This window comes from Mirounga leonina, unplaced genomic scaffold (genome assembly GCF_011800145.1).
Source record: "Mirounga leonina isolate KUSES-001 unplaced genomic scaffold, KU_Mleo_1.0 Mir_125, whole genome shotgun sequence".
Lineage (NCBI taxonomy): Eukaryota > Metazoa > Chordata > Mammalia > Carnivora > Phocidae > Mirounga > Mirounga leonina.
Window position 1 is genome coordinate 6,312,825 of NW_023270305.1, and position 24,455 is coordinate 6,337,279.

At 40.4% G+C, this 24,455-nt stretch overlaps 2 protein-coding genes across 10 annotated transcripts in view; one reads left to right on the plus strand and one right to left on the minus strand.

The window, feature by feature from the left end:
• SMC6 (structural maintenance of chromosomes 6) overlaps window positions 1-24,455 on the minus strand; it is an 89,900-nt gene that overhangs the window by 50,850 nt on the left and 14,595 nt on the right. For 2 of the 5 annotated variants that reach the window (XM_035000632.1, XM_035000629.1), the window contains exons 1-6: window positions 22,853-23,036; window positions 15,134-15,276; window positions 13,119-13,236; window positions 10,905-11,010; window positions 3,188-3,324; window positions 2,446-2,507 (exon numbers count right to left, since the gene is read on the minus strand). In XM_035000632.1, the coding sequence (XP_034856523.1) occupies window positions 2,446-2,507; window positions 3,188-3,324; window positions 10,905-11,010; window positions 13,119-13,236; window positions 15,134-15,271 (561 nt within the window). In that variant the 5' untranslated portion in view covers window positions 15,272-15,276; window positions 22,853-23,036. Of the gene's footprint in view, window positions 1-2,445; window positions 2,508-3,187; window positions 3,325-10,904; window positions 11,011-13,118; window positions 13,237-15,133; window positions 15,936-18,415; window positions 18,893-22,852; window positions 23,037-24,455 lie in introns of those variants that run through there. The other 3 variants (XM_035000630.1, XM_035000631.1, XM_035000628.1) reach the window with 3 other exon arrangements.
• Window positions 23,086-24,455, plus strand: part of GEN1 (GEN1 Holliday junction 5' flap endonuclease) — a 28,691-nt gene continuing 27,321 nt past the window's right edge. For 2 of the 5 annotated variants that reach the window (XM_035000636.1, XM_035000637.1), the window contains exon 1: window positions 23,086-23,593. Coding sequence is in view for 3 of the 5 variants with exons in the window: in XM_035000633.1 (XP_034856524.1) it covers window positions 23,548-23,593 (46 nt within the window). In the remaining 2 variants the exon portion in view is untranslated. The remainder of the gene's footprint in view (window positions 23,594-24,455) is intronic. The other 3 variants (XM_035000633.1, XM_035000634.1, XM_035000635.1) reach the window with 3 other exon arrangements.

The following is a 24,455-nucleotide window of genomic DNA, read 5'->3' on the forward strand; positions in this document are numbered from 1 at the left end:
ACCCTGCATCTTAATTTCACATTCCATCTGACTTGTTAAAAATAAGACCTAATGTACTAGCTTTAATGACAGACATTTTCACCAACTTTGAATTAGTAGCTTCACCCAAATTTATATTATTTTGTCTACATCTTTCTGCTTGTTTCTGAAATGGGGTTCCTAGTTCCTACTCTAGGGATTATTTAAGAATCTTGCAGTTTGAGGTGATAAAAAATTCTGGAGTTGAGGGGCACCTGGGTGGCTCAGTCCATTAAGCGTCTGTCTGCCTTCGGCTCAGGTCCTGACCCCAGGGTCCTGGGATCAAGCCCCATGTGGCTCCCTGCTCAGAGGGGAGTCTGCTTCTCCCTACCCGTCTGCCTCTCCCCCCTGCTCGTGCTCTCTCTCACTCTGCTCTTTCTCTAATAAATAAAATTAATTAATTAATTAATTAATTTTAAAAATCTTTTAAAAAACCCATAAAATTAATCTTAGTAACATATTTCTAATCTAAAATATTATCATTTTAACATATAACCTATAAAAATTCAATTATCCCTTTGCATTAAGTCTTCAAAATCTAGGGCGCCTGGGTGGCTCAGTTGGTTAAGCGATTGCCTTCGGCTCAGGTCATGATCCTGGAGTCCCGGGATCAAGTCCCACATCGGGCTCCCTGCTCGGCAGGGAGTCTGCTTCTCCCTCTGACCCTCCTCCCTCTCATGCTCTCTGTCTCTCATTCTCTCTCTCGCAAAAAAAAAAAAAAAAAAGTCTTCAAAATCTAGTGTGTATCTCACACTATAGTACATATCAATCTGGACTACCCACATTTCAAGTACTTAATAACCACATGTGGCCAGTGGTTACTGTACAGGTAAGTGTAGCTCTAGACCTCCCATATTTTGATCAATGAACCTGAAACTTTAGTTTACTGCATCATACCAGAAGAGGGCTAAAAAGAGTTATGATAACAACCTTCAAATATTTCAAAAGAAATAAACAGGTTTATACATTCCCCAAGGAAGTGGGAGCTTAGAGAAACAGGCTTTTTTCAACTCTTCCATAATAAAAACTTTCTGAGAGAGCTGTTCACAGAAGGAATCAAAATCTCAGGCAGAAGTGATTTCTCCACCACAATCCACTTAAGCAGTTGCTGAAGGGACACCTGGTGGAGAGTCCACACACGGGAAACATGGACAGTGAGAACTCTACCGATGCCCTTCTAGATGCTCCCAAACACCTGATTCCATACACTTTTGGTTTTCTTGATTCTGCTTAAAAATTGTCCTGCATTCTAGTCTCAAATTTATTTGATGTAACTGCTTTTCTCCAGATTTTAATAACTATTTTTCTACACTTCTGTTGCCTGATATGTAAGCTACTACCCACATGCAGCTTTTTACACTTAATTAAATAAAATCAAACACGTGCTTTCTTAGTCATTCCTCTCAGGCGCTCAAGAGCAACATGCCAGTGGCTGACACACTGAATAGCATAACGCAGAATACTTCTACCATCACAGAAGGTTTTTCTGGACACCTTTGTTCTAAACCAAACTGGAAAAAAGACCTAGACTCGTAATTGTTCTTTCTCCTTGGTGACTAGTCTTGGTGTTCTTCATCCTGGAGTAAGTAAGGCAGGGTGGTATATTAGAATGAAACAGGGAGGCCTGGTTCCCCACCCAGGCTCTACCAGCAACCACGCCTAGACACTTGTAGGGGTAAATTTACTTTTTCTAGTTCTATTCTCATCTACAAAATAAAGGTGAATTAGATGACCTCCAAAGACAATTCCAGCACTAATAATATATGCTCTATTTCTAATTATTCAAAGTATCTTAGCAGAAAGGACTGGAGCCTTATCTCCTATAGGTATGATCAATAACTCCAAAATACATAAAGAAATGCTTTATTTTTCTAGAATAAATTTCTCTCTACAAAAAATTAGCATCTGAGTTTAGGAAAACTATGATGCTATTCTGACCAGGATAGCAGAAAGCAAAGAAACTTTATAGCCTTTATTAACATCTATTTTATCCCATACCAGTATAAATTAGATGTTCTTGATTTTACAGGTGTTATATTATGCATTGAAAATTCCTGCTGAATTAGGAAATTTTTTTTAGATTTTATTTATTTATTTGAGAGAGAGAGAATGAGAGAGAGCAAGCACACGAGAGGGGGGAGGGTCAGAGGGAGAAGCAGACTCCCTGCCGAGCAGGGAGCCCGATGCAGGACTCGATCCAGGGACTCCAGGATCATGACCTGAGCCGAAGGCAGTCACTTAACCAACTGAGCCACCCAGGCGCCCGAATTAGGAAATTTTAAGCAACTTTGCTAACAAGAGTTGTACACATTTGTCCTGTGGTCAATTTACTCACACGAGCCTATTTTAATTCCTTCAACACTACAAATGAAATCACATGAGAAAGTGACCAGTTACATTAATCTGAGACGAAAAGTTGGCAATTACCTGTATGTTAAAATGGTCAAGAATCGCAATCAGCTCTTCTTTTCTAGTAGAAACCACAGTGCCTGGTTAAGAGAAACACATAAAATGACCAGACTGGTTCTAGGGCAGAAATATGGAGGAAAAATAAGCAACTTTATTTACAAAAATAAGCAATTTTATTTATAAAAATAAAGTTTTGTAAATTTGCTCATTTACAAATACAGATATTAACTATTTTGTTACGTCCCTAGGAACTGGCACACATCTGAGGAGCTAGCTGCAGGCTGCGGTCATCGTGCGCCAGGCACACAGAAGGAGGGAGCAGCACGGACACAGGGACAGTGCTCTTCCTATCCCTGCAGCAAAACGCCTGCTTTTCCTTCTCATCTAGGTCTTCGCCTCCTCTTCCTTCATGTCCTTTTCCACCTTTGGCTAACCCCCCTTTCCACATGTGATAAAAACTACAAGGGTGGGAGCAGGCCCGCCGGTGAGAACAAGGCAGCACAGCCTGTTTCAAGTGGACCCAGACTCTGGTAATCATGGTCCTGCCGTACGATGTCCTGGGGTAAAACAACTGTGTATATGTGTCCGCACACAATCACGTGTGTGTACATACATGCAGCCGATCCCACACATGACCAGAACGAGGTTTCAAGAGATAGGGAAGAAATGCCCTTCCAGTGAACACCTGAGCAATCACTTTGCTGTTTAACGGACTATTTACTAGCATTTCATGTGAAATGAAAAGACATTCATAACAAACCTGTTTCACTTTTCAGTTTGTAAGATCGACTTCCGTCCATGCTGAGGTGCTGCTGCACGACTATAGAGTTGCCGTACACATTTGCTCTATAGGCATCGTCGCCTCTGTTCCTTAATGTTATTGAGATATCTGCTGAGCTAAAGCAAGAAGGTTAGGCTAAGCCACATGAAGGTACAGTGCAATTTCGACACTAGGTTACGTAATTTTCAAAACCTCCGAAGTAATTTGCCTATTTCATTTGAAAAGCAGCTTCACACCAGCCACGGATGGCTGACAGGCTACTACAGAATAATGCTGAATATAACACTCCTAACAAAAAAATATAGCTGAGAGTAAGTGTTATAAAAACACTGACTATCCTATCTATAATAGAAATACCACATCCACATAAAAGCCACTTTTTAAGAAGATTTTATTTATTTATTTGAAGGAGACGTGCGGGGGGAGGAGCAGAGAGAGGGAGAGGGACAAGCAGACTCCCTGATGAGCAGGGAGCCCAACGTGGGGCTCGATTCCAGGACCCTGAGATCACATGAGCTGAAGTCAGACACAACTGACTAAGCCACCCAGGCGCCCTAAAACCATTTAAGTTGGGTTGTTTCAAATCATGTAGGTAAGTTATACATTTTCCATGAGCAATGTGTAATACTATACTGCCTGACTACTCTAAACTATGTAACAAAGCACCATGCTGACAGCAGACCTTTAAGAATGATTAAGTAACAATTATGGTGAAATAATAACATTTTTTTTTTACAGATTTTATTTATTTATGTGAGAGAGAGAATGAGAGAGAGAGAGAGCATGAGAGGGGGGAGGGTCAGAGGGAGAAGCAGACTCCCTGCTGAGCAGGGAGCCCGATGTGGGACTCGATCCCGGGACTCCAGGACCATGACCTGAGCCGAAGGCAGTTGCCCAACCAACTGAGCCACCCAGGCGCCCAATAACATTTTCTAAGAGGATCAGAATCAAAGGAAGCAACTTTAATCTTTCAAATACTTGGCATTAAACAAATGAAAGTATCTGATATCAAAAAACATAAACAAAAGCTCAAAAATTATTGAAGTTTTATTGGTATTATGGAAGAATTATTTTTAAAGTTTTAAAGAAGTTTAAAGTATTGATAGCCATGCATATTTTATTATTTTTATTTATTTATTTATTTAAAGATTATTTTGTTATTTATTTATTTGACAGAGAGATAGAGAGCACAAGTAGACAGAGAGGCAGGCAGAGGGAGAGGGAGAAGCAGGCTCCCCGCGGAGCAGGGAGCCCAATGTGGGACTCGATCTCAGGACCCCGGGATCATGACCTGAGCCGAAGGCAGCCGATTAACCAACTGAGCCACCCAGGTGCCCAGCCATGCATATTTTAATATATTCTAGGAAAAAATATCAATCTTTATTTTTCTACTTTAACTTTTATTAAAATAAGACTGAGTAGAAAAACAATGTCAATAAGTACATTACTAAATACATTAAAATTTCCTTAAACATAAAAGCAGACAATTTTTTTTTTCCTGGCTCATATGCCAGAATGCTAAAGTCCTTTAATGTGAAACTACTTTAACTGGTAATTAAATGAAATCTTTAATCGTACTTGTTTTCATGAATTTTAGTCATATTCCCAAATTGCTCCCATTTGTAGGAACTGCAGAAAAACATACTCCAGATAAACTTTACTGTAAGCTGATATTACAGTAGGCACGCTGAAGGGGCCTCACCCTCCTCTGCGAGTGCTCAAGCAGAGAGACAGGGCTTAGCAACCAGCAGTCCCCACCCTATCCCAAGGGACTGAGCTAAATACGGAAATCTGACACTAGCTGAAACAGATTCTCTTCTTGAAAGATTCAAATTAAGAAGAAGTGGTCCAATCCAAACAAGGTCTGTAGTTTCCTCAGTAATACCCGTAACAGTGTGAACTGCACAGCTTTGATAAAAGTACCTTCGTTACTTAAGATGTCAACATGAAGGAAAATCAGACGAAGGGTCTAAAGGAAACCGTACTATCTTTGCAACACCTCCATAAATCTAGATTACTTCACAGTGAAAAATTGTATCAACAAACCCCAATGAAACCCCAATGAAGGCACAACCAAGTCGAGAGCTGGTGATTCCTTGAGGCCTCCGAGGACCAGAGAAACCAGTTTGGGACATCACCCCCTGATGAGAGGCTCCAGAGAGCATCCACGGAGAAGCTCCTGGGAAGCCACCAAGACAGACAGAAAGACACACACCCACAGACACTGCCAGTGAATAAGAGACACAGAGAACACAAGAGCACTTCCTTATACACACCGCCCCACAGACTAAAGCGGTAAGAGGTCAATGACTGCATACACGAAGACAGAGTAACAAAGACTTGGCTAAGATATAAGGAAGAGAACATATACTCCAGAGACGAGAGAGAGAGAGAGAGAGAGAGAGAGAGAGAGAGAGAGAGAAACACATTCACAAGCCCACAGACTTGTCATAAGGAGATGGAGGGAAGGGAGCACAACATAGCACAGCCCATTACGTGAGGGGTGAGGGAGGCCGGTATAGCAGAACGGTTGCAGCATGGACCTAAAAGAAGGAGTGGCAGACAGAGGCCTAGAGACACAGACACAGAGAGAAAGGCAGGGACACAAAAAAGAAAGGCCCAGAGACAGACAGTACTTGGTTCTGAGGTCTCTCAGTTCCGGTCACTCATGAAAACCAATTGTACTTCTTCCCTCCAGGTTCTAAGATATATATCTCTGAATCTTTACAATAAATCTCCTTTTCTAAACTACCCTAAGCTGGGGTGTATGTGTTTAAATCAGAAATACACAATTAGGGCAGATATGTTCCCGAAAAATTGTAATCAATAGGATTTTTAAAAGCTCCCGAGTTGATTCTAATGAATAGTCAAGGCTGAAAACCATTAACTAAAGTATTAATAGGGGAAGGGCAGCTGGCCTAGTATACGGAGCAAAAAATATTTTATTTCACTAACTAGTATGATTACCTAGTATTAAGTGAATGCACCTCATAAAAACATTTAAAAAATAAAGTGACTACAGAGAAACAAAAGCAAAAAAGAACCACTAGGACTTCATCAAGATCAAAAGCTTTTGCACAGCAAAGGAAACAGTCGACAAAACCAAAAGGCAACTTGTAGGGGCGCCTGGGTGGCTCAGTCGGTTGAGCGTCTGCCTTTGGCTCAGGTCATGATCCCAGGGTCCCGGGATTGAGCCCTGCATCAGGCTCCCTGCTCCATTGGGAGCCTGCTTCTCCCCCTCCCCCTGTCTGCTGCTCCCCCTGCTTGTGCTCTCTCTCTCGGTCAAATAAATAAATAAAATCTTAAAAAAAAAGACCAGATGCCTTTAAAAATAAAAAAATAAATAAAAGGCAACCTACAGAATGGGAGAGGATATTTGCAAATGTCTTATCAGATAAAGGGCTAGTATCCAAAATCTACAAAGAACTTATCAAACTCAACACCCAAAAAACAAAAAATCCAGTCAAGAAATGGGCAGAAGACATGAACAGACATTTCTCCAAAGAAGACATACAAATGGCCAACAGCACATGAAAACAAGCTCAATACCACGTGACATCAGGGAAATACGAATCAAAACCACAATGCGATACCACCTCACACCAGTCAGAATGGCTAAAATTAACAACTCAGGAAACAGACGCTGGCAAGGATGCAGAGAAAGAGGGGACTGTCTTATACTGTTGGTGGGAATATGAGCTGGTGCAGCCACTCTGGAAAACAGTATGGAGTTTCCTCAAAAAGTGAAAAATAGAGCTACTCTACGACCCAGCAATTGCACTACTGGGTATTTATCCAAAGAATACAAACACAGTGATTTGAAGGGGCACTTGTACCCCAATGTTTATAGCAGCAATGTCCATAATAGCCAAAATATGGAAAGAGCCCAGATGTTCATCAATAGATGAATGGATAAAGAAGATGTGGTGTATATATTCGTTGGATTATTACTCAGCCATCAAAAAGAATGAAATCTTGCCATTTGCAATGACATGAATAGAGCTAGAAGTGTTAGGCTAAGTGAAATAAGTCAGAGAAAGACTAACATCATATAATTTCACTCATATGTGGAAATTAAGAAACAAAACAGATGAACATAAGGGAAGGGAAGGAAAAATAAAATAAGATGGAAACAGGAAGAAACATAAGAGACTCTTAACGATAGAAACAAATGAAGGGTTGCTGGAGGGGAGGTGAATGGGGGGGATGGGGTAACTGGGTGATGGGACATTAAGGAGGGCACTTGATGGAATGAGCACCGGGTGTTATACGCAACTGATGAATCTCTAAATTCTACCTCTGCAACTAAATGCTAATTAAATTGAATTTAAATAAAAAAACAAAAAAATAAAATGACTATATTTCCTCTCTGAATTATTAAACATTTCTCTTGATTAGCAAACATCTATTTTATTATTTTCATTCCTAGCTACTCCTTGTATTGAATAACTACCTTTAGTACTGTGAGAACTTGGGAGGCACTGGTATCCTGTTGTGATAGGATCTGAATAAAGAAAGGCAAGTTATTTAAAAAACTAAGGCTTAAGAGAAAGCTCCATAATAACTGCTCAAATCACCTGTACAAGGAGACATGGACAACTTTGCTGGCACTAACTGCTGTCTCTTCACCATCCTGATGGAGCTGATCCTGAATATGGGTCAAGAGCCATGGAGCCCAACGTCTATAAACACTGGAGACCCTTAACTGAAGAGACTACAGATCAGAGTTCTTTCAGAATGACAACACAAACAAGCAGTGCCACAGAAAGAATGTGGCTTCCTTCTCAACTCTGGAAAAATCTATCTGTACAGAGGTATCTGGGAACAGATAACGGGAACAACGGGAACAAGGAACAAGGAAAAAGCCATGTAAAAATATAATGCATCTGCTCTGTTTCAGATGAGTACCTAGCTCAACTGCAGAAGTTCTGTAGCCTTGACTAAATAAATCAGAAACGTACAGTAGGAGTACTAGTTTTTGTCCCTCCATAACCCACTCCCAATGCCACAGCTGATGTCAAAAATGGTGCTGGTGCAAAGATCCCAATGCCACCAGGGCTAGTATTAGGAAGGCCGAGGGAGGGAAGAGTGAACTAAACACGTTCAAGAAGAACCTGAATAGCAAGGGGCATGAGAGCTTGGATCACTGAGAGAGGTTTCCATGGGAGGAGCTGTATTAGGCCCCTGCACCACTGTAAAGGGTTGGTGGCTGACAGAGGGCTGACCCCCACGTAAAGTGTCTCACAGCACAGTTCTCTGGATTCTCTGAACCTCACTGGGCAAGCATTGCTATGGAGAGTTGAAACCCCCAACAAAAGCAGCCGAGAGCCCATGGGCCATCAGTGAGGAGTGTAATGTTTGGCGTGGGGGGAAGGAGAGTCTTGAGGACTCTCTCGAACCTGAGCCTGACCAAGAGACCTTCTTCAGGCAAAGTGGGAGAGCCACGATTTTAGATACAGAATCGACTAAAACTAGAACTGAAAAGCTCCACGAGCTCATTCTGTAAAAAAGTGATGACAGAACCAGAGACTATAAAATAAGAAGAAATTCACAGATACTGAATATTTTATTTATTTTTAAATGACTTATTTGAGAGAGAGAGAGAGAGCGTGTGCTCGCTCATGAATGGGGTGTGGGAAGGGGCAGGGGGACAGAGAGAGAAGTGGAATCCCCACTGAGCGTGGAGCCCGTCATAGGGCTGGATCCCACAACCCTGAGATCATGACCTGAGCCTAAATCAAGAGTCAGACCCTCAACCGAGCCACCCAGGCGGCCCATGAAATTCATAGATATCCAACTTTTTAAATGAGAAAGGGAATGAGGAATAGTAATGGGTTTGATAAAGCTGTTTTTTAAGCTACTTTTTCAGACAAGGTCAGTAAAAAGGAAACTGAGCTCAGGAAAAGCTTTTAATTGTTATTAACTGTTTAAAATATATTAATAATCCTATCTATAGGCAGCTGTATCCTTGAAAGTTGGTGATTTGTGTGAGCTGGCCTTTTTTTTTTTCTTTTTTAAAATGATATTTTGAGGACAAGTCTCAGAAAGAAGTTTCTGCTCTGGTCTAGATACTTCCCAAATGGCAAAAAACCAAAAAATATTTAATTGAGACATAAAACACTGGTACAGAGAAAAAAAAAAATTTTTTTTTCCTGAAGCTCCTATTTGAAAAATCAATGTGTTATCTGGCTAGGTAGACCAGGTGGTTGTTTGGACAACTAAGACATGTATAGTTAAGCATAATGAATTGAAACAGAGTGGGGGCCATTAAAAATGTTGAAATAACTAATTTTTGACTTCAGGTATCATTTGGTTGGGGACTACGGAGGGGAGAAGACCTTGCTGGGCTGGGACCCAAATAAGATAAGGAGAGACAGAAAACACACTGGAGAATTGTTACCAAATAGTTCTTTTCCAAGGCCATACAGCATGGAGAAATTATTTTCTGTGTATCTTCACCCCTTCTCCTGAGGCCACTTGGAACCCTGGCTTAGGGTTAAGATTCCTTATAGTTTTCTGAGAGATACACAATAAAACTGCAATCCTGGTTCACATTCCATCCTTGTTCTATTTTTTAGTAATAAAATTGAAGAAGTCAAATGGATATGACACTGAGCAGAAGGAAAGTCTATTATACGAAAAAAGGTCACTGTTAATTATCAAAGTTCCAGAGGTTCTGGACACAGGGCATGCAAAAGAGAAATGAGCAATGGGAGTAGCCTCACTCTGACAGCTAGTATAACAGAGTTTGGCACTTCTAGTTTTTAGAAGCCACAAGGATCCCTTCAGAATTACCTGAAGCTGTATTAAGAAGAATAAGGAGATCAGCCTGAAGAGTACTCCTAATGGGCAAAAGGACCTAAGTCTATGATAATGCAAACTAGGCAATTAATATAAAGTTACACAAAGGCAAGTTATATCAAAAAGAAATACAAGTAGGGTGCCTGGGTAGCTCAGTCAGTTAAGCATCAGCTCAGGTCATAATCTCAGGGTTGTGGGATCGAGTCCCGCACTGGGCTCCACTCTCAGTATGGAGTTACTTTATTCCTCTGCTCCCCCACCCTTGTGCTCTCTCTTTGAAATAAATAAACAAATAAATAAAATCTTAAAAAAAGAAAGAAAGAAATATAAGCATAGAGCCAATGAGAGTAGTTATATGACCATTCTCCAAGAGTCAAGATGGACCACAAACAGATGTGTGGTTGTGGTCCTCAAATCAAACTCACTGGCAAACCACCTGAGTAAAGGACATAAAATTAAAGACAGAGAGCAGAACACTTTTTTGGAATTCTTAGGGACTGGAGGCAGAAATTTTGTGTAGGGACCCTTAGCTGTCACTGACCCTGCTTTCGCCTGTATCATACCAACGTGGACTTGGTGAAGTTTGGGTCAAGAGCCGGGAAAGTCAATTGTTTATAAATATTCCCTTAAGCAGAAATATATAGATTTATCACTGCTAGTTCTTTCCTCCAAAGAGGTAACAGAAACAAGAGTGTAAGTGGACAGGCACATGGTACTTTACATAAGCGTTCTGTCTGAAGAGATTAACAGGCAACACTGGCCATGCTGGAAACAGGGAGCAAGAGAAAGGGATGGAAAAAGAGGACTGTTCTGCTCTAGTTCTGGGAAGCCAATTCATTTCCTATCATATATATATATGAACTGGGAATCTACAGCAGCTGCTTCTTACACTTACTTCTGTCCATCCTTCACAAAACCTTTTAAAGAAGAGCCTCTATTAGTAGCGACAGCTTTTCCTCCAAGGCCAACGATGAGAGCTGTGAGTACGGCGCTCTTCCCACCTAGAGACAGGTGTTGAAGAAATCACATTCATTAAAGAGACAGAAACGAAAAGGCTGACTCCCACCATTTGATGTAAAAAGATTTCTGAATGAAAATGTAAATTAGTTCTAACCCTGAAATGAAGTGTTACACTTCAATTATCATTTTCTTTCAGCGAACTTAAAAAAGTTGTTCCTATCACGAGATATTTAGCTCTGCTATTAGAAAAAAATTAGTGCATTTCAGGAATCAAATTTTTGTCACTGATAAGGAAATGGAAAAAAATGGTTGATAGCTTCCCAACCTACAACTCTCATTGTTTCATCTTGGTCCATCAGCCAATATATTAAAAACGAGTCTATCTTTTCTAATTACACATGTATACTTGATTCATCTAATTTTTATTACATTCTAATTTAGACATAATTTACTTTTTTCCATAAATTCACAGAAGTAATAAACTATTTTTAACAACCCTTGAATACAAGCAACTCCATTGGGACAGGGATGTTGTTTGTTTTATTCAATGTTGTATCTCCAATAGCGGCCCATATAGGCACTCTGGTATTTAACAAATGAATGAATGAACTTAAATATGAAAAAATCATCAGTCATACAGATGAATGTTTCTATGTAATATTTTGACAATTATTATTCCTAATTTGAATATTATTCATTTGCTAGCTTTCTGAAAAGTACACTTCTTTTTATGCTAACATATAAAATATCACAAGCTGAAATTTTAAAATCTAAACAATTACCCAGAATATGTAATCATTTTCTGAACTCCACAATCAACCAATTCAATCAACTCTTACCAGCCTATCATTTTCCACGATATACCCTAAATTAACCCAAATATAGCACTGGTTAACCTGATTTAGTTCCTGGAATGCCTTTTGAGTCTCTAAATCTCTGTTTCTTTATTTCCAAATTTATTGCCTCCACTGTTTACATTATTTCTTCTTCTCTCAGTTTTATTAATAAAATCACTGCTTCAAAATTAAAAACAAAAAAAAAGACAAGACCTAATTGCAGAACCCACCAGTCTTTCCTTATTTCTTGTCCTGCGGGGCCTCCCAGTAGCAATGATCCCTCTGTCCATTCTCTCCTTCTGAAAACATTTTCCTCTTGACTGAACACAGAGCAGGGGAAACAAAGAACGACAACTAAACACTGAACAGAACGTGAAGCTGCACTCACCTACAGTCCTTTCTAAGCACCACCACCAGCTGTAGACCCTGACAAGCCTCCTTTCCGTGTACTGGCTCAATCAAACTGTCAACAGCTCAGGCCTGGCTGGTCCATCACAAAAGCTGCCTAACAGGTCTTTCTAACCCCTGTGTCTCTCCCCTTCTAATCCATTCTCCATGAGGAGGCCAGTTTGTTTCACAAATCTTGACCGTGTCATCCCTTCCTCATAAACTTTAATTGGTTCTCCACTGACTTTTGAATAAAACACCAAAATCTTTATCATGGCACTCAAGGTTCTCACCAATATCACCTACAACAGCACTCTCAAATGTCAGTTACTACCCCTCCCTATCATGTAGGATATGATAAAGCCATCTAAGGTTGTTCACCACTGTCTATGCACATCTATTTCTACTCCTTCAAACCTGTGCTGACGCGCAATCTTTGCATGAAACATCTCAGCCTCTTCTTCCCCAGTAAGACCTACAGAACCTGTCCTATTCATTCAAGTACCACCTCAAATAACACCTCCTCTTTAAGCTTCATTGGCCACGGTAAGAAGTAGTTTCTTTCATGTTTGGATTCCATGGCACTCTGTTTATGCTCTATTATAACATTTAATAGGTGTAAGATGCAAGGCTGCCTCAATCACAATGAGGGTAGCTTGTCCACTCTTCTATGGTATGAATTTCAAAGTAAATGGATTAAAAAAAAATAAGCAGGAAATGTTTATTCTTACTACATAAACAACGAACCTAGAGTTAACTCATTATTTTCTTAAAATGTAGACTGGCAGCAAATACTGAAAATATTCATGACTGCAAGTTATAGATCTAAAACTTATATTTATCAGCAGACACCTATTTTAAAAAGTTAATGCATTCTAACTGTAAAGAACTGCTCAAAATCAAATAAGGAGGACAAAAGCACTTACTTCCATTGTTGCCAACAACAAAGTTGACATTAGAACCAAATTTAAAGGGTCCAAGCATCGAATGACACATGAAGTTTTTTAGCTGAATACTCTCAATTATTCCAACTTCTGCTGCGGTCTATTAACAAAAGAAAAAAAAAAGAGAGAGAGAGAGAGGAAGACAGAAAACAATTAATCTGTCTAATAAACTCACTATAATCATCTAAGCATTTGGAGAAAGTTCAGCAGGGTTACTAATGAAAAAAGTTACAGTAAGCAAATAACCTTAACTTCAATGAGTAAGATGAAATTAAATGGGAACCTTCTATGAGTAATCACTCATTCTAAAGTCCTTAAAGGATCTAATAATCGTATCACATAGTTTCTTAATAGGACAATACTAGTGTTTTGAGTCAGATAATTTTTTGTTGGAGGGGGGCTGTTTGGTGCATTTTGAGAATTTTAACAACATCCCCAGCTTCTACCCACTAGATGATAGTAGCACACATCTAACCCCAAGTTGTGATAACCAAAAATATATACAGATATTGTTAAATGTCCCCCTGGGGTGGGGGGGGATGCAAAATCCCCCCTTGATTAAGAACCACTGGTACAATAAAATTTTTTAATCTTTTTTAACAGTGTCTTTAAAAACTCCCGGTTTCTCTTCTTCTGGGCGCCATCTTATTAAAAAGCAGAAACATTTACATCCTTGTATGAGCAGAATATTGGAAATTATGGTTGAAGACTTGTTAAAGTAAATTTTTATTTTGATCTAATTGTAGATGCACTGTAAGAAATAATAGAGGGATCCTGTGAATTCTTTACTTGGTTTCTGCCCATGGTACATCTTAAAAACTGTAGTACAATATCACAACAGGGATACTGACATTGATCCAGTCAGGATACGGAACATTTCCATCACCACAAGGATTCCCTCATGTTACCCTTTTATAGCCAAGCCACATCCCACCCAATCCACCCCGACCTTAACCCCTGGTCCACTAATCTGTTCTACATTTCTAGAACACTGTCAGTTCACAAATATTATAGAAATGGCTATTGTTGCCTACATCAGGAGTTCACTGCTAAGTAGTATTTCATGGTATGAATGTACCATAGTGTTTAACCTGTTCACTCACTGAATGACATCTGGGTTGTTTCAGTTTTTGGCTATTATAAATAAAGCTGCTATAAACATTCATGTATAGGGGCGCCTGGGTGGCTCAGTCATTAAGCATCTGCCTTCAGCTCAGCTCATGACCCCAGGGTCTTGGGACCGAGCCCCACATTGGGCTCCCTGCTCAGCGGGAAGCCTGCTTCTCCCTCTCCCACTCCCCCTGCTTGTGTTCCCTCTCTTGCTGTGTCTCTCTCTGTCAAATAAATAAATAAAATCTTAAAAAAAAAAATTCATGTATAGAAGTTTGTGTGAAGGTACATCTTCATTTCTCTGGGACAAATGCTGGGTTATAGGGTGCCTGGTGAATTAAAAAAAAAGAACAGCCAAACTACTTTTCAGAGTGGCTGTATTATTTTACATTCCCACCAGCAATCTATGAATGATCCAGTTTCTCTGCATCCTTGCCAGCATTTGAACTTGTCACTGTTGTCACTGTTTTTAATTTTAGTCATTTTGATGGGTGTGTAGTAATATCTCATTGTGGTCTTAATTTGTACTTCCCCAGTAACAAATGATATTGAACATCCTGTCATGTCACGTCCCTTACTGTCCTTCTGAAGCCTGCAGGGTTGATGCTACAGTTTTGTTACCGGTAATTTGTGCCTTCTTTCTCTTCTTCCCTTTGTTGGCCTTACCAGAGGTTTGTCAAATTTATTGATTATTCCAAAGAATAAGCTCTTTTATTGTTTTCTTTACCAATTGTTTCTGATAATTAACATAAATGTCAAAAGTAGTCATATTATTTTACCTTAGGTTTTTCCTTAAATCATACTGCCTTTTCTTACATTGAATTATCAAGAATATGACATATAAACCAGACATGAGAACCATGCCAGGCTCTAAATTTTGCACTTACCAAAGTAGAGGTACCATTAGTGAAAGAAACTGTACATTCATCTTCATCACCGTCTTTGTCAAAGTCATCCAGCTCTTCTTGTCTTGGTCTTTTGGCATTTTCAGGAGAGAAGAAATTTTCTTCCTTTCTTTTGGCCATCGGGTCTGAACATATATTAGAGTAACAATGCAGTAAATCAAGTACAGGCATCCATATGATGGTTCCGTTCATATTAAACTTAACAAAATAAATGAGACAAAGCTTAAATTTTAAGTACTATGTCCATTCGTTTTTACTTTTAAAAAAGTAAAAATATCATCTGTACAGGAGGAAGGGGCCATAAGCCAAAGAACACCAGTGGCTACTAGAGGCTAGAAAGACAATGAAACAGATTCTCCCCTCGAGTCGCTAGGAAGAAACACAGCCCAACTGCTGTCTTGGTTTTAGCCCCAGGAGTCATGTCAAACTTCTAACCTGCAGAAGTATAAGGTAATAAATGTAATGTTGTTGTCTTTTTAAATCATGTGTATATGCTACACTAGCTGATTTTACTTCAGAGTTATTCATGACCAAGATTTTATTGATATGGGCCTACCTAAATGTTTTGACTCTTAAACTCACAAAAAGTAAAAGATTTTATTTGTGAAACTGTGGCTTCTAGTTTCCTAGATCTATTAATAGAGATGTCATATGCCTTCTGAAATTATCCCAGAGCAATCATTCAATTTTTCAGATAAAACTATTAGTAGTTTCCCTTAACTATTCCCTAAATAGTCCATGCTATCTACTTTTTTTACAAATGTACTATAAAATTTATGCCTAGAAAACTAATGTATTTAAAATTACGCAAGATTTTCTGAACATATGAAAACTGCACCTCAAGTTAAAGCCACTGTGATTAAAATTAAATGTTATGACTGATTGTTGCTTCCATTTTTCTCTATAAAAACACATTTAAGACTTTAAATGAAAAAAAAAAAGACTTCAAATGATATGTACCTAGTAACTATTTATTGAGTAAATGGAGAGAAAAATCCACAATACAGGTAATCAAAATGTCTAAGATACAAGGAAAGAACAAGAAGAATAGTTCTAGCCTTGACCCATTTAAGTCCTTCAAGTACTATACCATAGCAACCAGGTCTGTACCAGGTACCTGGGCAGCAAGAGAGTACCTGAGGTTTTCTCTCTCTTGATTTTGGACTGACGGACTCCTGTTAGTCCTCACTAGAGATGACAGCCATATGTGATGATATGCATACAGGGCAACAAAGCCAGTCTTAGTGTATGTGTGTCAGAAGGGTGGGAGACTTGTGGAGTGGTGTTCCAAGAGATGTGCAGGAACCCGAATGGGGCCTCTAGAGAAGGAATGTGAGCAAGAAAAGAGGGTGAGAGAGGAAGAGACATCCACACACAGTGTTTAATTTTTTAATCCACTACTTTCCAAACTTATATTGACATAACCAATCTTGCAGAAATACCTGTGCATATTTTGGGGAACTATCTTTGTCAGGCTTGGTTATTTTGACAATGCATGCCTCATTAAATGAACTGAGTGGTTTTCCCATCCTTTTAATGCTCTGAAATCACTTCTACCGCATGACACATTAAATGTTTTTTCAAAGAGAGAAAGAAGTAGAATTAAAGCTATTAGAAAGTGGAGGCTGTTTGAAAGTTAACTTTATGAAATCATTTAAATTTCTTTCTTGTATACCAGTTTTTACAGGTTCACTATATCCTCCTGAATCGATTTTTCTGTAATTTCATTTTGCAAAACATTGATAATGTAAAGCCTCACATTTACTACACAAGATTACCGTATGTTTTATAAAATCCTCATCTGTAGTCATGACTCCTTCATGCAAATTCTATTTAATTAAATTTTGAAATATTTTCTCCAAAAACTAGATCTTTAACTTTATCAAATCTAGGTTTCTTTAATGGGAGTATTTTAATGTTTATTCATATTTTTTATACAACCAAATATAAGGGCTATGCAGTGGGTCTTGAGTTCAATCTTTTATTCTTTCTCTCAAAGTGCAAGCCAAAAAAAAAGCAATCAGAGGCTTCCACTTCCAGGAAAATGGAATAGATATATTTTCCCCTATTCCTCCTAAGGTAAAACTAAAAACTTTGGAAATTATATATATAACAAACATAACACAACTCTGAATGAGAAGGAGGGAGATTGACCAGGGACCTTAGGACACAAGGAATGACATCATGATGAGTTCCCTGAGTTTTTGTTTTGCTTCAAATACCCCAGACTTGGAGAAGACAGCAACTGAGGAAACACCAAAGGGTGTAGGGGGAAAAAAGGCCTAATGAAAGCTTGCTCTCTCTAGCCAAAGGACCAGAAAAAGGGCATCCTAACAAGACAGAAAGGTTTTAGACAATAATTGTTTTACTTCAGCCAAATACCACACACACACACACAAAAACTGTGATGCTCCCTCTACTCCCCCAACAACACACACACTAGCAAAGGCCAAGTAGGTAGCCTGGACTTCCACCGTGTAAGGCCATAAGGAGGCATTTCCACATCCCAATCAGACTAGTGTCAGAGAAGGCTATGTAGGCCAAATAGAGAGCCATGATAACGGTGTAAGTGGGGCCCACCTAGGAAGCCTAGATGTCTACCCTGATCAGGCAGTAATAGGGTGCTACCTACTCCCATTTTCCGTTGGATAGTGTCACATGAGACCTTTTACCACTGCCCAGAGAGGTAAAGAGGCCACCCTGCAAAAGTACATGGAAACCATGTGGAACACCAAAATTCCCACTCATCCCTGGAGTCACTGAGGCTAAGGAAAGAGCTCTGGTAAAGTTCTAGATCTGAATCTTTGCGTCCACAGCCTAACACAACACATAGGGCAGCAGTTCTCAAAGGTTGTGGCTGATCTCTTAAAAAGTACTCAGGACTTCAAAGAGCTTTTTATTTATCCCTATCAATATCTACCATACTGTAAATTAAAACTGAGAAACTTTTAAAACAAAGAACACACATGTACACGTTCTATCAGTCCTCAGAGCAATGGCATCATCACGTCTCATAACCTCTGGAAAACTCCATTCGCTCATAAGTGAATGAGAATGAAAAAGGCAAATAACATCTGACTGTTACTATGAAAACTGTTTGACTTTGTAGACCCTTTGAAAGAGTCCTGGACCACACACTGCAAACTGCTTAGTACAGGGGATACTATAAGCAAGTCCATGACACAGTGCCATAAATTGCAAGGCATAGCTGGCAAGCAATTAAGCTAGAGCAGCAGAGAAGAAGCCAACCAGAGAATGACTTACAGACTTGATATTCAAAGTATGGTCCGTCCAAGGACCAGCAAGTAGCATCTACATCTCCTGGGAATGTATTAGATATCCAGAATCTCAGGCCCCTTCCTAAACCAAATGAATTAGAAACTTCATTTTTAACAAGATCTCAGGAGATTCACAAGTGCATTAGAGTTTGAGAGGAACTGTTGTAAACAACATTTTAAAACTTGGACTTTATCCTATCCTGAAGGCAATGAAGAACCTAATCATGCTAAAACAAATGCCATCTAAAAGGTATTTATTAGATCAAATCTGAAGGACATTTAACCTAAACAAATGCCTGAGACAATACTAACATTACAGTCACAATTACATAATATTCAACATCTTTTTTTTTCAAATAATTGAATGTTAATTTTGAATCTCTTAAACAAGTTAAAACTTGAAAAGCCAACCTATTTCTCAAACTATTTAACAACGAGAGTCAATGTATATTAGTTTTCAGCTTGTTGCTAAATTAAATTCCCTGGAATACCACCATGCCATTATTTTCCCAAAAATACCTTCTTCTCTCCCACCCATTCCCTATTTCCTTCTCAATTACTGAGCAGTAATTTATTTATTGCAGGAAAACAAAGAGGACACATTACCGTTTGGTTTTCCCCATGCTAAATGCCTTTTTAGATGCTGTTTTCATTAATGCCCAATAATGATCTTGCAATTAGCAGGCACTCAGACATCACCTGACTGATTCTAGTATTTTACCATGAAAAAATGGCAGTTTTTCAAGTAAAACTGGGGGAGGGAGGTGCATGTAGATAAATGTGGTTAAGCTTCTTAAAATGAATGTGAGATTCTGTACTACACAGAAGATGGTGTGCTACATGATGACGATGTTTTTTATTTGCTGTGCTTGGCCTAGGATTTGCAGTTTGCTATTAGGTTGCCATGGTAACATGCATCTGACAGACACCAAAGGATCCTACCTTTTAAAATACAAATTACTCTGTAATTTAATGATAATGGATTTTTAAAAACACATATGAATGTCCTGAGAGTCAGATACAAGTTAAACAGTAAAATTATTTCCAAAAGGCTAAAAAGACATATAAATAGATGCAAAGAAAAATACTTCTAATATTCTGAAATACAAAAGGGAAAAAAAATCTCCTCTGGGATTTTCAACACATCCATAAAGCTCTTCATTTGTTTATTTACAATAAAAAAGTCAGAATTAAGGGATACATCTCTCCCTCACAGGAAGCAAATCAAAGCAGGATAGTAACATATATACAACTGTCAATAAAAAATAAGTTCAAGAAGGAAAATCAATAACCAAGAGTTAATTACAGCAAGTAAGTGAATAGGAAATTTGAGCGATCAAATACACTTCAACAGGATTATAAATTCCTAAATATTAAATTTTATTGTGAACCATCTAATAATTCATACTTCCCATTAACATCCAAGTAGGAACTAAGAGCAGTGAGGACAGATGTAACAGAACTGAAATTATCAACAGGAAATAATGGTCAAAAATAAAGGCAAATTGCTGCTACATCTGAATCTGCTATGGACTGTTTACCTCATCTCCAATTCTGCCCCTCCCACCACAACCGACGTACTCAATTCTGCATTAAACAATCTCATTTTTAATGTAGTAAACTAATTAAGCACATTGCTTGGGATTTTTCATAAAATCATAAGATGCAATACATAATAGATATTATAAATAGTTAAGTGAAAAAATTCTTAAGTCCATCTATCAAACAATTCTAGATCAGTGTGAATGGGGGCAAAAGAGACCAGCCACTAAAGGGTGAGGAGGCACTGAAGAAAAGAAGTGGCAATATCAGGGATGAGAGGAACAGAAGAAACCAAGAGATTTAAAAGTATGGGTGAGGGGCGCCTGGATGGCTCAGTTGTTAAGCATCTGCCTTCGATGCTTTTGGCTCAGGTCACGGTCCCAGGGTCCTGGGATGGAGCCCCATATGGAGCCCCGCATCAGGCTCCCTGCTCGGCGGGAAGCCTGCTTCTCCCTCTCCCATTCCCCCTGCTTGTGTTCCCTCTCTCGCTGTCATTCTCTGTCAAATAAATAAATAAAATCTTTAAAAAAATAAAAGTATGGGTGAAATGGGGGAGTAGAATTAACATTTGTTAAATATCTACTTACTACATGCTTAGCTTTTGAGATAAACACTTTAACTCTTTTAATCCTCAACATCCTTATAAATACTGTCCTTATTTTACAGAAGGGGATATTGAGATTCAAGAAGACATTTTGCCCAGACTTGTGTAGCTATTAACTTAGCAGAGCTCAGATCTAAACCCAGGTTTGTCAAAACCCGAAGTCAAACCTCTTCAATGCCCAGGTTCGTCCAGGCATGAACAACTGAGTTTGTTTACAGGCAGCGAAACTGGCTATTAATTTACTTGTTTTCTTATCTATATTTTGTTAATGTATAAAACTACAAAAAGGATTGTACTGTGATGTGTCCTTCTAATGTTACTATTTGAGCCAATTAAAACTTTGGGCTTCAAAAAATTTCATTTTGTGTTTCATTTTTAGAAACAATCTTTACACAATGCTAAATGCCATAATAAGTAGACAGTGCAGGTTTGGAAAGAAAAGGGGTAAATAATGCATTTATTTTGTTTGGAAACATTGAGTTTGATGTGTTCCTAGGATATTGAGAAGGAGAGGTCAACAGGCAGTAAAATATACTCTGCAGTAGGGGTGGATTTGGGAGTGATGCTAAGAAAGCTACAGAAATTATTTTGAATTTGGTCACCAGGGAAAGTAAATGAGAAAAGACGGATCTCATTAACTAGTGAATCAAAATGCTAACATTAATAGAAGTGACTATACTTGACCCTCAGGCACCTGGACTTACTAATGTGTGTGTATATACAGAACTGTGACATGTGATTATGCCTTAAATATAATGCATACCATTATGGTAAAATTTTGAGTTTCTTGTTTATTGATTCCTGAAAGTAAGTCAAATACAGCTTCGATTAATTTTTCTAACTTAGTTCTAAAAATTTAGGTAAGTCAAGATTTAGGTAGGTTTTATATAAAATTCTACATCTAGACACTCAGTAAAATAAACCTTTGGGGAATAAAAACTGATTCTCACTTTAACAACTTTAGTATACCATTTGTGCTTACCTTTGTTGCCAAGCTCAATACTAAATGCTTTACATTTATTAGAGATAGGGCTATAAATATCCTCCTCCCACCCCCCACACAGACACACACACACACACATTTAGAATCCAATTACAGAGTAAGAACTAAAACTTAAGAGGTGATACCAAAAAGCTCTGGGTCACACAACACTCGTTCTCTTACAAAAAACAGGCTTTATAAGCAATATTCTAGTGATCTCCAAATTTTCTGTAATCATACCCATTCAGAAAAAGAAATTTTGAATACATATTTCAACATAAAATTATCACTCTGTGTATTTCGCACAGTAGCAGAATGAGATAAAGTAAATCTAAGTAGAAGTTCTAACATGTTCCCTTCCACCCACACACCCAAGTAACTACTACCTAATACCTGCAGGCCAATGCATATGTTACTGAATTTTTTTTTTTTTTTTTTTTTGCTACTGAATATTTGAAAAAACTATACAGCAGTCATCTAAAAGTTAGGGAGTTTGGACTTTTTTTTCCCTCTGAATATACATTCCAGAATAGCTTGTCTTTAAACACTCGCTTTTAACCTCCTACTCAAGAAATATACACAGAGTAAAAGCGCTCGCGTAAGTTCTGCCTTTAGGGTTCACACACAAAAGAGTTGCTCTTTCCAGGAATTATCACAATATTATCTGCAGTCTTGGTCCCACAGCCGTTTCTCTATCCTAGAGTCTTGCGTTCCGCAATTCCCAATCGGGGTTCCTCTTCAGTTCATTTCCACAAGAGAAGAGGGAATAGAAATGCCATCATAAAACCTCCAAACATTACAATTTAATTTTTCTAGATAATACAATCTGCGTTGTCATGACGCTGGGGTTTAACAGCAAATCGAAGTGCTATTTGCACACATCTCGTAACAGACTAAGTTGTTGCCGGTGAGGTCTCAGACTCGCGCTAAGAGCCGGATGTCCGAGCCCACCCAACCCTCAAGCTACTCCCCCCTCCGCCGAGGGCCGGTAGGGGCCGGGCGCCGGGTCCCACAGCCCGAGCCGGATCTGTCACCCCGCCGGCGGAGCCCGAGGAGGGGCCCAGCGGCGACTGGCAAGTTTCCCGCGGTTCAGGAGACCTGTGTCGCCCGCAGAGACAGCCCGAAGATCCCCGCCGGCGGGCTGGCCCACTCGGGCCCACGGGGACACCCCGGACACCGCCGCAGCTCCGGTGACCGAGCCACCACCAGGTGGGCTGGAGGGCGCCGGCTAAGGGGGCAGCGACAGGGGATGGATCCGGAGCAAGGGAGAGCGACAGCGCGCGCCCTCACCTTACCTCGAACAAGTCCAAGTCTCCCCAAGGAACGCGATCGGCGCGGCTGTCGCGGTGCAGCTGGGCGCTAAGGACACCCTGGGGCGTCTCGGCCTCGGCTGGCCGCCGTTGGCCCACCAGGAACCGCGCGCCCGCGGTGGGAGAAGGCAAGAGACTGGCTGCCCCGGCGCCCACCGCCGGACACTCCGCGCCTGCGCCCCGCCCCCCCTCCCGCCGAGGCTCAGCCCGCGCGTGCGCGATTCGGAGTTTTCGCGCCCCTAGAGTCTAAGAGGAGGGGCCGGAAGTGCCCCTCAGCCGGCGGGGAAGCTGGTAGGCACACGGGGCTCGGCGTCGACGGGACGTGCGGGGCCGGGCGATTTGCCTAAGTGAAAGGGAAGAGAACTCGGAGCACCCCGGCAACAGTTCCAGGCATGCCTACAGCCGACCGTCTGCAAGCCGGGAAAGTCTAGCGAGAGACTGCGGTCGCGGAAAGGGGACGGTTACTTCCCGGAAGAGGCGGGGCCACGTGGGAGAGGGCGCCGAATTAGAATTGCGTCCCCAACTTCCCGGGTCGGGTGCTGCAACCCAAATGTTAGTCTTTGCTTAGGGAAAAAGGAAAGAGGACTTTTCCTTTTCGTTCCTTCAATTTTTTTTTTGTTTTTTTAGAAAATCCGTAAACTTGGAGGCAGCAACAGTTAGCATTCAGACCAAACTGGTAGATGACGGAGGGGCGTCTTCCAAAACCGAGGAGAAACGGTTGTCTGGGTAAGTCCCGCGGACCGTGGAGGGGCGGCCCCGCCCGGTCCTTCCTCTGGCTCCTCTGAAAGGCTGGCTTGGGGCGCTCCTCCGAACCTCGGTCAGCGGCTCGGCTGGGAGATCCGCCTGGCCACGACCCGGCCCCGCTTGCTTGGCCCCCGGCCTCCCCGGCCTCGCCCCTGGATGTCCTCGTCCCGGGCACCCTGTAGGGCGAACGCCCGCGCCCGGTTCGAGGCCCAAGCGGGCGTAGTCACGCTGCGGTGTTCCTTTTTCAGTGTCGTGCCCTGAAAATACTTCCAAGAGAGCAGTTACCTTAAGGCATTGTGGTTATTTACTGCAAGCCTTGCCCCCGCCCTGGCCTCTACTGTGAACCCCCCTCAATAAATAGCGGAACTAACGAAGTTTTAAGTTTCTTGGCGTAGCTTACAGTGCTGTTCTCACCTCTTCTGCCTTTACACACCTCAAGGGATTATGTTCATCTAGTCAAATATTCTACTTCCTATATTCCGCAGTCTTCCCTTGGAGATGGGAAAAAGTGGCATTTACCGCTACCCCACTTCACCCCCAAATAGATAGATGACAAATTTCTGGGCTCCAGTAATGGAATTCCTTCCATCGAAGTCACCTTTTGCTTCTAAAGATAATCAAATGTATATTCTTCCCGTTGGGGCCCTTGCCATGGCACAATGGAAAGTAGGACCTGGTCAAAATAGACTGAAACACTATACTATCCGGTCTAAGGGTCCTTTGTAAACAATGGGGAGCAGTTGGGTGGTTTCTGCTCAGATGTCACTTCCTTTAGGAAGCCTTTTTTGGTGCCCAGTATTAGGTAAGGTACTTACTCAGTGTACTCCGATAGCTCACTCGTGTT